General features: G+C 47.5%; 1 protein-coding gene across 1 annotated transcript in view; it reads right to left on the bottom strand.

Annotated features, from left to right (window-relative positions):
- Window positions 1–6281: 6281 nt before the first annotated feature.
- Window positions 6282–16302, bottom strand: part of tha1 (threonine aldolase 1) — a 109815-nt gene continuing 99794 nt past the window's right edge. The window contains exons 5-7 of the mRNA XM_085963773.1: window positions 12065–12202; window positions 10269–10461; window positions 6282–6707 (exon numbers count right to left, since the gene is read on the bottom strand). Of these exons, the coding sequence (XP_085819899.1) occupies window positions 6415–6707; window positions 10269–10461; window positions 12065–12202 (624 nt within the window). The 3' untranslated portion in view covers window positions 6282–6414. The remainder of the gene's footprint in view (window positions 6708–10268; window positions 10462–12064; window positions 12203–16302) is intronic.

Below are 16302 nucleotides of genomic sequence, written 5' to 3'. Positions count from 1 at the left end.
GGAAGTCTTGCTGCAGTTATACAGGGTATTGGTGAGGCCACACCTGGAATACTGCGTGCAGTTTTAGTTTCCATATTTAAGAAAAGATATACTTGCTCTCGAGGCGGTTCAGAGAAGGTTCACTCGGTTGATTCCGGAGATGAGGGGGTTGACGTATGAGGAAAGGTTGAGTAGGTTGGGACTCTACTCATTGGAGTTCAGAAGAATGAGAGGCGATCTTATCGAAACATATAAGATTGTGAGGGGGCTTGATCGGGTGGATGCGGGGAGGATGTTTCCACTGATGGGTGAGACTAGAACTAGGGGGCATAATCTAAGAATAAGGGGCTGCGCTTTCAAAACTGAGATGAGGAGAAACTTCTTCACTCAGAGGGTAGTAAATCTATGGAATTTGCTACCCCAGAGAGCTGTGGAAGCTGCAACATTAAATAAATTTAAAATGGAGATAGACATTTTCCTAGCAGATAAGGGAATTAGGGGTTACGGGGAGAGGGCAGGGAAGTGGACGTGAGTCTAGATTCGGATCAGCCATGATCCTATTGAATGGTGGAGCAGGCCCGAGGGGCCGTATGGCCTACTGCTGCTCCTACTTCTTATGTTCTTATATTTGAACTACAGGGGAGTCAAGGGTTACGGGGAATGGGCAGAAAAGTGGAGTTGAGGCCATGATCTTATTGAATGGTGGAGCAGGTTCGAGGGGCCGAATGGCCTACTCCTGCTCCTATTTATGTTCTTATCTGTAACCTTCTCCAGCCCTACAACCCTCCGTGATCTCTGCATTTCTCCAATTCCAGCATCTTGCACATCCCTGATTTTAATCGCTCCACCATTGGCGGCCGTGCTTTCAGCTGCTGTGGCCCTAAGCTCTGGAATTCCCTCCCTAAACCCTTCCACCACTCTACATCTCTCTCCTCCTTTAAGATACGCCACAAACCTACCTCTTTGACGAAGCTTTTGGTCATCTGTCCTGATATCTCCTGTGGCTCAGTGTCAAAACCTCGATTGATAATGGTCTTGTCAAGCGCCTTGGGACATTTTACTATGTTAAATGCGTTATAGAAATGCAAGTTGTTGTTGAAATTGATATCGAGCGGTTTGCCTGACTCCATAGCAAAGATTTTTTAATTTTCTTTAAAAAAAAATATTGGCCACCAAACAATCCTTTAAACTAAAATTAATCTTACAAATCAGTGTCAAATTCGATACAGGAAATGGATCCCGGTAATGGTTAGCACACAGCAATCTCTCAGAGGAATCAGGTGATGTTATAAATTACATAGGATTCCATAGGATATACGGCACAGAAACAGGCCATTCGGCCCAACCAGTCCATGCCGGTGTTTATGCTCCACTCGAGCCTCCTCCCGTCTTTCCTCATCTAACTCTAACAGCATAACCCTCTATTCCCTTCTCCCTCATAGGCTTGTCCAGCCTCCCCTTAAATGCATCTATACTATTCCATTCAACCACTCCCTGTGGTAGCGAGTTCCACATTCTCACCACTCTTTGGGTAAAGAGGTTTCTTTTGAATTCCCTATTGCATTTCTTGGTGACTATCTTATATTGATGGCCTCTAGTTATGCTCTTCCCCACAAGTGGAAACATTCTCTCTGTATCCACTCTATCAAAACCTTTCATAATTTCAGTCACCTTTATTAGGTCACCCCTCAGCCTTCTTTTTTCAAAAGAGAGACCCAGCCTGTTCATCCTTTCCTGATATGTATACCCTCGCATTTTTGGTATCATCCTTGTAAATCTTCTCTGCACCCTGTCCAGTGCCTCTATATCCTTTTTATAATATGGCGACCAGAACTGCACGCAGTACTCCAAGTGTGGTCTAACCAAGGTTCGATACAGGTTTAGCATAACTTCCCTACTTTTCAATTCTATACCTCTAGAAATAAACACTAGTGCTTGGTTTGCTTTTTTATGTCCTTGCTAACCTGCATCGCAACTTTTAGTGATTTGTGTATTTGTACTCGGAGATCCCTTTGTTCCTCTACCCCACCCAGGCTCACACCCTCCAAGTGATAAGTGACCTCCCTATTCTTCCTACCAAAATGTAATCTCACATTTATCTGTATTGAACTTCATTTGCCAATTATATGCCCATTCTGCAAGTTTATTAATGTCCTCCTGTAACTTGTTGCAATCCTCCTCAGTATTGACTATCCTCCTCAATTTGGTGTCATCCGCAAGATTTAGAAATTGTGTTTTTGATTCTAAAGTCTAAATTGTTAATGTAAATTGTGAACAGCAGTGGTCCCAGCACTGATCCTTGTGGAACACCACTACCCAGCTTCTGCCACTGTGAATAGCTGTGAATAGAAACATAGAAGATAGGAGCAGGAGTAGGCCATTCGGCCCTTCGAGCTTGCTCCGCCATTCAATGAGATCATGGCTGATCATCCAAATTCAGTACCCTGTCCCTGCCTTCTCCCCATATCCCTTGATCCCTTTAGCCTTAAGAAATATATCCAACTCCTTTTTGAATATATTTAATGAACTGGCCTCCATCGCCCTCTGTGGCAGAGAATTCCACAGGTTCACCACTCTCTGGGTGAAGAAATTCCTCCTCATTTCAGTCCTAAATGGCTTACCCCTTATCCTTAGACTATGACCCCTGGTTCTGGACTCCCCGGCCATCATAAACATCCTTCCTGCATCTAGTCTGTCCAGGCCTGACAGAATTTTATAGGTTTCGATGAGATCCCCTCTCAATCTTCTAAACTCCAGTGAGTATAAGCCCAATCAACACAATCTCTCCTCATACGTCATTCCTGCCATCCCAGGTATCAGCCTGGTGAATCTTCGCTGTACTCCTTCCATGGCAAGAACGTCCTTCCTCAGGTAAGGCAACCAAAACTGCACACAATACTCAAGGTGCGGTCTCACCAAGGCCCTGTACAGCTGTAGCAAGACATCCTTGTTCCTGTACTCGAACCCTCTTGCTACGAAGGCCAACATACCATTTGCCTTCTTAACCCCCTGCTGCACCTGCATGCTTACCTTCAGCGACTGGTGCACAAGAACACCCAGATCTCTTTGCACTTCCCCTTCTCCCAATCTATTGCCATTCAAATAATAATCTGCCATCCTGTTTTTGCCACCAAAGTGGATAACCTCACATTTATCCACATTATAGTGCATTTGCCATGTTTCTGCCCAATCACCCAATCTGTCCAAATCGTACTGGAGTTTCTCGACATCCTCCTCACAGCTTACCCTCCCTCCCAGCTTTGTGTCATCTGCAAATTTTGAGATATTACATCCAATTCCCTCGTCCAGATCATTAATATATATTATGAACAGCTGGGGTCCTAGGACCGATCCTTGCGGTACCCCACTAGTCACTACCTGCCACTCGGAAAACGACCCGTTTATTCCAACTCTCTGCCTTCTGTCCGCCAACCAGTTCTCTATCCAAGTCAATACCTTGCCCCCAATCCCATGTGCCTTAATTTTGCACGCTAATCTCTTATGTGGGACCTTATCGAATGCCTTCTGAAAGTCCAAATACACCACATCCACTGGTTCTCCCTTATCTATTTTACCAGTTACATCCTCAAAAAATTCCAGTAGATTAGTCAAGCATGATTTACCTTTTGTAAATCCATGTTGACTTTGTCCGATCCTGTCACTGCTTTCCAAGTGCTCTGCTATTACATATTTTATAATACCAGACTCTAGCATTTTCCCCATTACCAATGTCAGGCTTACCGGTCTATAATTCCCCGCTTTTTCTCTACCACCTTTTTTGAATAGTGGGGTAACATTAGCTACCCTCCAATCCATGGGTACTGTTCCAGAGTCTATTGAGTTCTGGAAGATGACCAGCAATGCACCTACTATTTCTAGGGCCACTTCCTTAAGTACCCTGGGATGTAGATTATCAGGCCCTGGGGATTTATCCGCCTTCAGTCCCATCAATTTTCCTAACACCATTTCCCTACAAATACTGATTTCTTTCAGTTCCACCCTTTCATCAGGCCCTATGTTCCCTGGCATCTCTGGGAGGTTATTTGTGTCCTCCTTTGTGAAGACAGAACCAAAGTATGAATTTAGTTGGTCTGCCATTTCTTTGTTTTCCATTATAAATTCCCGTGATTCTGACTGCAAGGGACCTACGCTTGACTTCACCAATCTTTTTCTCTTCACATATCTATAAAAGCTTTTACAGTCAGTTTTTATGTTCCCTGAAAGCTTACTCTCATATTCTATTTTCCCTTTCTTAATTAATCCCTTTGTCCTCCTTTGTTGAATCCTAAACTGCTCCCAATCCTCAGGATTATTGCTTTTTCTGGCCAATTTATATGTCGTCTCCTTGGATCTTATGCTATCCCTAATTTCCCTTGTTAGCCACAGTTGAGTCACCTTTTTTGTTTTATTTTTATGCCAAACTGGGATGAACAAATTCTGTAGCTCATCCATTCGGTCTTTGAATGTTTGCCATTGCCTATCCACCGTCAACCCTTTGAGTGCCATTCCCCAATCAATCCTACCCAACTCGCTCCTCAGACCATCGTAGTTTCCTTTATTTAAATAGTGGGATGGAGTATAAAAACAGGGAAGTCTTGCTGCAGTTATACAGGGTATTGGTGAGGCCACACCTGGAATACTGCGTGCAGTTTTAGTTTCCATATTTAAGAAAAGATATACTTGCTCTCGAGGCAGTTCAGAGAAGGTTCACTCGGTTGATTCCGTAGATGAGGGGGTTGACGTATGAGGAAAGGTTGAGTAGGTTGGGACTCTACTCATTGGAGTTCAGAAGAATGAGAGGCGATCTTATCGAAACATATAAGATTGTGAGGGGGCTTGATCGGGTGGATGCGGGGAGGATGTTTCCACTGATGGGTGAGACTAGAACTAGGGGGCATAATCTAAGAATAAGGGGCTGCCCTTTCAAAGCTGAGATGAGGAGAAACTTCTTCACTCAGAGGGTAGTAAATCTATGGAATTTGCTACCCCAGAGAGCTGCGGAAGCTGCAACATTAAATAAATTTTAAATGGAGATAGACAGTTTCCTAGCAGATAAGGGAATTAGGGGTTACGGGGAGAGGGCAGGGAAGTGGACGTGAGTCTAGATTTGGATCAGCCATGATCCTGTTGAATGGCGGAGCAGGCCCGAGGGGCCGTATGGCCTACTCCTGCTCCTACTTCTTATGTTCTTATATTCTTATGTTTACTCCCACTCTCTGCTTTCTGTCCTGAAGCCAGCTAGCAATCCATTCTGCTACTTGTCCCCTGACTCTGCATTCTCTGACCTTATTCATTAATCTATTATGGGGTACCTTATCAAAGGCCTTTTGAAAATCCAGATAAATTATATCTACTGCATTACCATTGTCTGAGAGTGAAGCATAAATATGATTGAATCATCACATTACAGACCGTGGCATCACTCACCTGCACAGGTTGCTTTTAATAACATAAACTACCACAGTTATGGGCTGCTTTCCTGCACTCGCGGTGATGGTACAGCAACGGTGAATGCACATTGTTTAGACGATCTGAGGTGACATAGATACAGAAGGCCCACCAACCCCTTCTCAGGGCAGCAAAGGATGGGCAATAAATGCCAGCATTGCCTGCGACGCCCACTGCCCGAGAATGAATTTTATAAAAATTAAATAATGGATAGAATCACTGCCAGTGTACCGAGTGACAATCTCCAGGTTATAACCAGCAGATAACACACTCAGTATCTGTTCGAAAACAGTTCAGTTGCTACCAGGGCCACTGATATTCTGGGTTGTTTCTGCTAGTGGTTAAGAGAATGAGAGTGCTTCCCTGTGGAACCTGTGTGACATGACACACTGCTTTTAGAAGTTCCATAATAAACTCTTGCTATGAAAACGTTTCTTCATTTACTCGAGCTCTTTCTGGTGGTGCCATCTTGTGGTGTGTGTGGGAGCCCTTGCAAATATCGACACACTTCCAGAACCCCGATTATATTGACACATTCCCTGGGAATCCCCAAGAATATAGACAATCTGAAGGACCCTTGAAAAATATTGAACCCCTGAGAATACTGACACTGTCAGGGAACCCCCCTGAGAATACTGACACTGTCTGAGGGACCCCTAAAAGTACTGGTTGTCTCTCTACAGTCCGCTGACCCCAGTTTGAAAATTGATGGTTTAACAGAGCAGTCATTTAGTGTGCTGACTAGACCAGTGAATTTAATGACATTTGCATGTTTCACACAACTCGCAGGATAACCAGCAGGAAAATACATCGTTCACACAAGACAGTGACTCCCAACAACAAACACTGCAAACCCATGAGAACACTGCCCCCAGACATGGCAATCGGATCAAAAATATCTCACTCACTCTCCCCTGAGAATTTTCCATTCTCATACAAGCCACGTTTATTGTATTTGAAGGGTCGCAGGGTTTGGTTGATCCATGGCTATGTTTGCTTTACTTTCTGTATCACAAACTGCAGTTTCTGTAAGGCTAAGTCAGTGTCCTCCTCCGATACATCCAGGTGCCAAACAGCTCGTACTGTGCGTCCGTACATCGGGAACATTAACACTCGCACCCCATGTCCCATCGCAGCCACTTCCTCCTCGGTCACCGCCGCCATCTCGTCACAGAATTCCTCGGGTGAGATTCTCGGGTCATTCACAGTAAACATTAGGATATTTGTTTCCACGGCATCGATATTGGTGTCACACACGGGGGAAGCATGCGTCCGAATGCCTGCGAACAAGATTTGCCAAATCAGTCACTGTAGTGTAGAAATATGATTTAATGATAGAACACGGGAACAGGAGTCGGCTATTCTGCCCCTCGAGCCTGCTCCGCCATTCAATGAGATCATGGCTGACCTGTATCTTAACTCCATCCACCTGCCTTGGCTCCATATCCTTTTATAGCAGTGGCCGGCAAAAAAGAAAATAGTGACATCTACACCAATATAGGTGCAGACATCATAGTAAATAGCTGGTTAATCAGAACAGCAACACAAACCCACGCAATCGATTATGTAATACCTTCCTCACTTGATGTCATACTTACATCACTCGGCCTTGTATTTTGTACCTGTTGACATCACTCATCTTGCCTATCTGCCACCAGGAGCCCATTAATTTTCAGTAAAATGGTTTTGAGCTTTGCATCTGGCGATTAGCTTTTTTGGCCAATTTAAACCTTAAAGGCCCCTCCACCACCACTGGCGACACTGGCCACCAGGGGAGACTGGACGGCCCTTAGGCACGGTGTTGCTATGGCACACACAGTGGAATACACCTCAGGTTACGTAGTTCTGTGAATTATTTAGCATCACAATATCCCCATCCATATACGGCACATCCGGCGTCACTTCCGGTGTCACATCCCAGAAGTGGTGGGGGCAAATCTTGAGCCACTGGAGCAGCTTCGCCTGAGATCTTAATTTTTAAATTGCTCTTTGATCACTCCCAGTGTTTAATGATAATTCCACAGCAACTCGCCAGTCGTGCGATATTTGATTATAAACACGCAGAAGTTATCAATCATATCGCTGGTAGAAGGGGGCCATCACTCAGTGAGGCCTGCTTGGCTCGATTCACTTCCTTGTTCCATCAGTGGCCCAGTGGACGTACTGACCCGACCGTCTGCCGAACAGGTCAGTGCCTCAGCTGATAAAAGACTCACTGTGCAGAGGCTCTCAGTCAGAACTGGACATTGATCAGATCAATGCAGCGGTACCCTCAACACCCCCGCCACCCCCCCCCCCACCCCGCAAAAAACAAGTCACCGTGACAACAAGTCCTGATGGATGAGGAACAATCAGAGAGTCGGCTATCCCGGTCAGTCTCTTCCACTTGGTGTTTAGATTTGTAATACCAGGCAATGCCATCACTGAGGGCCTCAGTTTTAATCCAGAACTGTGACAATTAGCTGTAAAAATCCCAACCCTGTGATGACCTGTGGCTTACATGGTTAAAGAAGCTATTTAAATTCAACAACTTAGCTTAGCTGCAGGGTTATAAAAATATAGTCATCGGTTTATACTTGTGCAAATCTTTTTCTTATTATCTAAAGATCAGACTCTTCGATTTATTCCATTTGCTGGTCTCCTTGTCCAAATGTGACCCACACTGTGATCAAAGAACAACAACAACAACTTGTATTTATATAGCGCCTTTAACGTATTATACATCTCAAGGCGCTGCACAGGAGCGTTATCAAACAAAATTAAACACCGAGCCTCATAGGGAGATATTAGGGCAGACGAGGTAGGTTTTATGGAGCGTCTTAAAGGAGGAGAGCGAGGTAGAGGCGGAGAGGTTTAGAGAAGGAATTCCAGAGCTTTGAGCCTAGGCAACAGAAGACACAGTCACCAGTGGTGGAGCGATTATAAATCAGGGATGCGCAACAAGCCAGAATTAGAGGAGCACCGATATCTCGGGGGGTTGTGGAGCTGGAGGAAATTACAGAGATAGGGAGAAGCGACGCCATGGAGGGATTTGAAAACAAGGATGAGAATTTTAAAATCGAGACGTTGCTTAACCGGGAGCCATTCCATTGTAGGTCAGCGAGCACAGGGGTGATGGGTGAACAAGACTTGGTGCGAGTGCAGACACGAGCAGCCGAGTTTTGGGTGACCTCAAGTTTACAGAGGGTAGAATGTGGGAGGCTGGCCAGGAGTGCGTTGGAATAGTCAAGTCTAGAGGTAACAAAGGCTGTCTGACAATTGATTCACACTGACCCACTCTTGTGGGCACACCTTAGACCTCCATGTGGCGCCTTGGGCCTCCTTTTGACTCATCGGGCCTCCATTTTATGCCCCGGGCCTAAATTTGATGCCTTGGGTCTCCATTTTATTCATCGGGCTGCCATTGACGCCTCAGTCTGACGAGGGAAAGTAGTGAGTGAGGAGGACATAAAAAACCTGCAAGGGGACATAGACAGGCTAAGTAAGTGGGCAGAGATTTGGCAGATGGAATACAATACTGGAAAGTGTGAGGTTATGCACTTTGGCAGGAAAAATCATAGAGCAAGTTATTATCTTAATGGCAAGAAACTGGAAAGTACTGAAGTACAAAGGGATCTGGGGGTCCTGGTGCACGAAACTCAAAAGGTTAGTATGCAGGTGCAGCAAGTGATTAAGAAGGCCAATGGAATGTTGGCTTTCATTGCTAGGGGGATAGAATATAAAAATAGGGAGGTATTGCTTCAGTTGTACAAGGTATTGGTGAGACCGCACCTGGAATACTGCATACAGTTTTGGTGTCCATACTTAAGAAAGGACATACTTGCTCTCGAGTCAGTACAAAGAAGGTTCACTCGGTTAATCCCGGGGATGAGGGGATGGACATATGAGGAGAGGTTGAGTAGATTGGGACTCTACTCATTGGAGTTCAGAAGAATGAGAGGCGATCTTATTGAAACATATAAGATTGTGAAGGGGTTGGATCGGGTGGATGCGGGGAAGATGTTCCCGATGATGGGTGAAACTAGAACTAGGGGGCATAGTCTTAGAATAAGGGGCTGCTCTTTCAAAACTGAGATGAGGAGGAACTACTTCACTCAGAGGGTGGTAGGTCCATGGAATATGCTGCCCCAAAAAGCTGTAGAAGCTACATCATTACATAAATTTAAAACAGAAATAGACAGTTTCCTAGAAGTAAAGGGAATTAAGGGTTACGGGGAGCGGGCAGGAATTTGGACATAAGTCTAGGTTCGGATCGGTCATGGCCCTGTGGGTAGCGGAGCGGGCCCAGGGGCCATGTAGCCTGATCCTGCTCCTATTTCGTGTGTCTAATTCTGTTAGATTCAGGAGATGGTTCTGTGATAGTGGATTGGCGGTTAGGATCAGATCAGCCATGATCTTATTGAATGGCGGAACAGGCTCGAGGGGCCGATTGGCCTACTCCTGCTCCTATTTCTTATGTTCTTATGACTCAGCCGTGTGGGGATTGCGCCCGTATTGCCGTGCTACACAGAGCAGCAGACAGGAGCTCCACGTGCCTTCTCTTCGACACGTGAACCATCCCACGGATCAAGCACCACCAGGTGAAGGCCGCTTCCTATAACTCCAACATACGGGCAAGGTTGCTCACACAGTGAATGCACCGCTGGGCGGAGGAACTGAACCCTCGGCAATTCATTGCCCTGGGCCACTTTACTGTTGTATATTTTCTTGCTTGCATGTAAGAAAATAGGCAACGTATAGGGTTGAATAAGTTGGAAATGGGGAGGAAGTGTAACAGTCCATGTTAAGACACATTTTAAATGTAAAGGAGGTGTTGTGAAACATCTACAAATGGTAGGTACCTTGGGCAAATTTCCTGGTGTTTCTGTGATCGTCCTGGAGTCTTTCGACCATATCTGATATGGAGATGAGTCCCGCTGCAGCCAGCACCCCCGCCTGCCTCATGCCCCCTCCGAGCACTTTCCGCAACCGCAGGGCCTGCTCGATGAACTCTTTCCGGCCGCCGATGAGAGATCCGACCGGGGCTCCTAAACCCTGCGCGATCCAGAAACACAGTGCGTGCAGTGAGGCGGGACTGCTCCGTACCCAAACAGAAAGAGACTGACCGTCCTCCCCCGAGCAAGTCCAGACCGCGTTTTCAGTGAACACCGCTGCTGCCGCTTTCGAAACCATGCTGCGTCCCAGCGCCAGTTACTGCTGGCGGGGGGCAGATTACAGCGGGAGAGGGACACCGCAAAGTACAAACAGCGGTAAATCTCCCAATCCTGGCTGCTGCTGAGGGGATGGGGATTGTGGCTCAGTCTGGAGCTCATTCCGCAGGACAAGTGGCTTTTGTGGCATCTCTGAAATGGTGATTTAGCCTGTGGTCAGTGCCTGTTCATTGAGTTATGGATCATGATTGGCCACAGCTACCGAACGGGACACCTATTTAGTGGAGACATTCCCCCTATTTGTCTGATTTATATGCAGGCCCTGATCCCAGGAGTGAAAGGACTGGAGAATTTTAGCTACGAGGAAAGATTGGATAGGCTGGGGTTGTTTTCTTTGGAACAGAGGAGGCTGAGGGGAGACCTGATTGAGGTGTATAAAATTATGAGCGGCCTAGATAGAGTGGATAAGAAGGACCTATTTCCCCTAGCAGAGGGGTCAATAACCAGGGGGCATAGATTTAAAGTAATTGGTAGATGGAATAGAGAGCAGTTGAGGAGGACCCTTTTCACCCAGAGGGTGGGGGGGGTCTGGAACTCACTGCCTGAAAGGGTGGTAGAGGCAGAAACCCTCATCGCATTTAAAAAGTACTTGGAAATGCACTTGAAGTGCCGCAACCGACAAGGCTACGGACCAAGAGCTGGGAAGTGGGATTAGGCCAGATTGCTCTTTCTTGGCTGGCATGGACACGATGGGCCGAATGGCCTCCTCCTGTGCCGTAAATCTCTGTGATTCAATGATTCTATGACAGTACTCTGGCCATCCAGTCCCTCTTGTCTGAATGCAAAGCTTCTCAATGCCAGCAAAGGCTGAAAGTGAGAGGTGCCAAGGGTCATTGGAGAAAGAGCAGCTTCGGGCTGTTTTCCCACTAAATCATTTATTCAGTTTGAAAACAGCAACAACTTTAGATATCTGTGAGTGAGGAAGATAACAGACAAGGCAAACAGCACGACTGCACGCAGCATGAAGGAGTGATCACCCACAGCACCCAGGGGTGCTGGAGACAGAGACCAATCACACTCAGCACCCATGGGTGTTAGAGGCTGAGAACAATCACATGCAGCACCCAGGGGTGCTGTAGACTGAGAACAATCACCCACAACACCCATGGGTGTTAGAGACTGCCACGGGACCCACCACCAGCTGGTAAAAGAGCACCGGCTGCCGTTTTCTAGGCCCCAATTTTTCAAGATTCTTACCAGGTCACTTAGTATCTATGGGGAAAACACGGCCACCCGTCCCTTACCTTCGCGTGGTCCATCTTGGACACTTCCCTCCACTTCCTGAACTTCTCCGTCTCTATCCCTGGGGATAGGCTGCCCACCGACATCTGTTACAAGCCCACTGACTCGCACAACTACCTGGACTGTACTTCTCTCCACCCAGTCTCCTGCAGGGTCTCCCTTCTCCCAAGTTATACGGTTCATACCTTGGACAGGCACACGGACACAGAGTCACAGAGTCGCAGGATCTCCGAGGCTTTAACGCCCAAAGCAACAGCCGCATTCATCAGGCGGGCTCCATCCATGTGGACAGGCAGCTTGTACGTGTCGGCCAGGCCTCGTACCTGTAACATGAGCAGAGAGGGGAATGGTGACACACAGGAGGATGAAGAGTACACGCAGGCAATGTTCCCTTTAAGCTGCGTGGCTGCACAGCGCTCTGGAGCTCCCGCGCTGCCGGCTCACCAGGTTTCAAATGGAAAAACTGCGCCGGCGCAGAATTTTGAACGGCCAAAAAAAAGTTAGAGGGAACATTGTCCGCAGGCAGTGAGTGTCGCCACTTCCAGCGTCCAACAAGATGAGAGTCAACAATGAAGCGTCGCACAGCATCTAACGGAATCGACTGTGTAAAATGCTACCGGAGCCCCGACTCTCGATGGTTCTGTACGTACTCACGGTGCTAAAGCTACCAAGTACAGGAAACTTTGTGCTATCCGGCACCGACAGGACCGAGCTGTTGCCGTCCCATCAAAACTGCCGGACAAACCAGCGCTAATGTTGAAACATACGGAGATTTTGAGCTCCGTATCTGGCAACAAACCCTGTTGCTTAGCAACAGCTTCTAAACAGTCGGCCGTACCTTGCAAGCGTCTCTGTGGCGTCTCTGTAGCTTAGCAACAGCTTCAGCGAGACCTTGCAGAGCTTGACTGTTGAGAAAAAAGCAACAAGAAAAAAACCTAACGAAACGGCTCCTGATTTTTGCCGGTGGCTCGAGCATTCCGGACAGTTAACCTCCGGATAACACAAAGTTTCCTGTACTGGCCTGGAGTCTCCAGGAATTGAGGGTTAATCTCCTGGACACTGCTGTGAACAACCCAGGCGATAAATCGTCGGGACATGACAGAAACTGTGTGCTTTCTTTACTTTCTTCGAACACTTTGCTGTAGCGATATCGGAGCTGGGGAAAAAAGGGCTGTTTGACCAGGCGGGGCAGTGCAGTTGGAGCTCATGTGGCAAAACCTCCAGGAATACATCGCAGCAGGGTTGGCAACTCTGGCAGTGTCTCACCGGCACGTGTGAGGCCACAGGTTTAACTTACAACCTCTGGGACCGGCTGCCTTGTACACGCAATGTGGCAGAAACCCCGGAATCACAGCTTCTGCCCTGAGCATCTCTCATGCAGCACTTACCAAAGGCAGCAGCTTCTTGCTAGAATCAAAGCCATTCAGTACTAAAGTGGCTAGCAAGATTTATTTTAATTATGAGTTTAGACATAGACATAGAAGATAGGAACAGGAGTAGGCCATTCGGCCCTTCGAGCCTGCTCCACCATTCAACGAGATCATGGCTGATCATCCAAACCCTAGCACCCGGTCCCTACACTGACAGCCATCCCACCCAAGCCCTATCCCCATAACCCCATAACCCCACGTATTTAATCCCCCCTAACACTAAGGGCCAATTTTTTTATCATGGCCAATCAACCTAACCCGCACATCTTTGGACTGTGGGAGGAAACCGGAGCACCCGGAGGAAACCCACGCAAACACGGGGAGAATGTGCAAACTCCACACAGACAGTCGCCCGAGGCCGGATTCGAACCCGGGTCCCTGGCGCTGTGAGGCAACAGTGCTAACCACTATGCCACTGTGCTGGTATGTAAGTGGGGAGGGGACACAGAAGTTGGGCAAGCGATTTGGCAACCGTGCGACACTCTGCGATGAGTCTGGTGAGATCCCATTCCTGCCTCAGGTAGCCCTGCCAGAGTAGGACAGCTTTACATGAAAAGGTTCAGGGCCAGTGGAAACGTCAAATTCTGAACGATCATAAATCACTCGCCCCAAGCATGTGGAAGTATAATACAAGATAAGGTCACCTGAACCAATCAGCACCCTCCTCAGAGAGCAGCACCACAATCCTGAGGAGCAATAGTCCTGCCTCAGGGGTCAGACGCAGCCTCCTGAGTATATGAGAGCTGAACATCTCGCAATCTATTCAAACAGTAGGAGAGGAGCGAGAGCAGGGCAGGCTGACTCATTTTGCTATCTACTTGGCATCTGGAAAGCACCTAGTCGCCACTCATCATCTCCCCCTGGCACAGGGCACTTCGCTGTGCCAGGTATTGCACTGTGCCTGGCAGCGGCACTCCCGAGGATTGTGTCACATAATGTCACCGTCACCGCCTTCTGCTGACACCTCACGGGGCATTGCCTCCCCATAGTCGCTCCGATAAGATGGTCTCAGCTTTTGTGGCTCAATGCGCAGCCCTCTCACCTCAGAGTCAGAAGGTCGAGAGTTCAAGTCCCACTCCAGAGACTTGAGCACATAAATCTAGGCCGACACTCGCAGTGTAGTGCTGAGGGAGTGCTGCACTGTCAGGGGTGCCGTCTTTCGGATCAGATGTTAAACTGAGGGCCCGTCTGCTCGCTCACGTGGACGTAAAAGATCCCATGGCACTATTTCAAATAAGAGCAGGGGAGTTATTCCCGGTGGGCGTGTGTGCTGTGAGGAGAATGCAGAGAAACTCCAGTATGATTTGGACAGGTTGGGCGATTGGGCAGACGCATGGCAGATGCAGTATAATGTGGATAAATGCGAGGTTATCCACTTTGGTGGCAAAAACAGGAAGGCAGATTATTATCTGAACGGCAATAGATTGGGAAAAGGGGAAGTGCAACGAGACCTGGGTGTCCTTGTGCACCAGTCGCTGAAGGTAAGCATGCAGGTGCAGCAGGCAGTTAAGAAGGAAATGGTATGCTGGCCTTCATAGCGAGAGGATTTGAGTACAGGAACAAGGATGTCTTGCTGCAGTTGTACAGGGCCTTGGTGAGACTACACCTTGAATATTGTGTGCAGTTTTGGTCGCCTTATCTGAGGGAGGATGTTCTTGCCATGGAGGGAGTGCAGCGAAGATTCACCAGACTGATACCTGGGATGGCAAGAATGATGTATGAGGAGAGATTGGGTCGATTAGGCTTATATTCGCTAGAGTTTAGAAGAATGAGAGGGGATCTCATTGAAACTTATAAAATTCTGACAGGACTGAACAGACTAGATGCAGGAAGGCTGTTCCCGATGCGGGGGAGTCCAGAACCAGGGGTCACAGTCTAAGGATAAGGGGTAAGCCATTTCGGACAGAGATGAGGAGGAATTTCTTCACTCAGAGAGTGGTGAACCTGTGGAATTCTCTACCACAGAAGACAGTTGAGGCCAATTCATTAAATATATTCAAGAAGGAGTTAGATAAATTTCTTAAGGGTAAAGGGATCAAGAGATATGGGGAGAAAGCAGGGACAGGGTACTGAGTTTGGATGATCAGCCATGATCGCATTGAATGGCGGAGCAGGCTCGAGGGGCCGAATGGCCTGCTCCTGCTTCTATCTGCTATGTTTCGATGTCCTGGCCAATATTTATCCCTCAACCGACATTAGATCATCTGGTCGCTATCAGATTGCTGTTTGTGGGAGCTTGCTGTGCGCAAATTGGCTGCCGCGCTTCCTACATTACAGCAGTGACTGTAAAGCGCTTTGGGATGTCCTGACGTTGTAAAAAGGCGCTATATAAATGAAAGTCCTTCTTCTAGCGATTCTTTTTACACCTGAATGGTTCACTAGGTCACTTCAGAGGTCACTAGGTCACTTCAGAGGTCACTAGGTCACTTGGTCGCTTCAGAGGTTATTAAGAGTGAACCCCATAGTGTGGGACTGGAATCACTTGCAAGACCAGACCTGGCGGGGCTGGCAGGCTCCTTTCCCTGAAATGCATCAGTGAACCCGTTGCATTTTTACAACAAACCGGCAGCTTTCATGGTCGTTTTCTGGTGCTTGTCCTCAAACGACCAGATTCATTTAATTCAATTTCACAACTTGCCATGGTGGGGTTTGAACTCATGATCTCTCGGTTACTAATCCAGAACCTTTGCGCTTTAGCTGGTAGCAAATCAGAACTGATGATGTAAGAGCCTTATCGTACCAGACCAGATTTGCTTGAAGTTTCCTGCTCTAAATAAAATGTCCCGTTCTTTGATGGCCCGACGAGACTGCACTCGCCTGGTTCCATTCTTATCTCTCTAATCGTAGCCAGAGAATCACCTGCAATGGCTTCTGTTCCCGCTCCCGCACAGTTACCTCTGGTGTTCCCCAAGGATCCATCCTTGGCCCCCTCCTATTTCTCATCTACATGTTGCCCTCGACGACATCATCCGAAAACACAGCGTCAGTTTCCA

This window comes from Somniosus microcephalus, chromosome 21 (assembly GCF_052327205.1).
Source record: "Somniosus microcephalus isolate GS21.2 chromosome 21, FLI_Smic_1.0, whole genome shotgun sequence".
In the NCBI taxonomy this organism is placed as follows: Eukaryota; Metazoa; Chordata; class Chondrichthyes; order Squaliformes; family Somniosidae; genus Somniosus; species Somniosus microcephalus.
The sequence above is the reverse complement of the archived record's forward strand: the minus strand, read 5'-3'. Positions and strand labels throughout refer to the sequence as shown.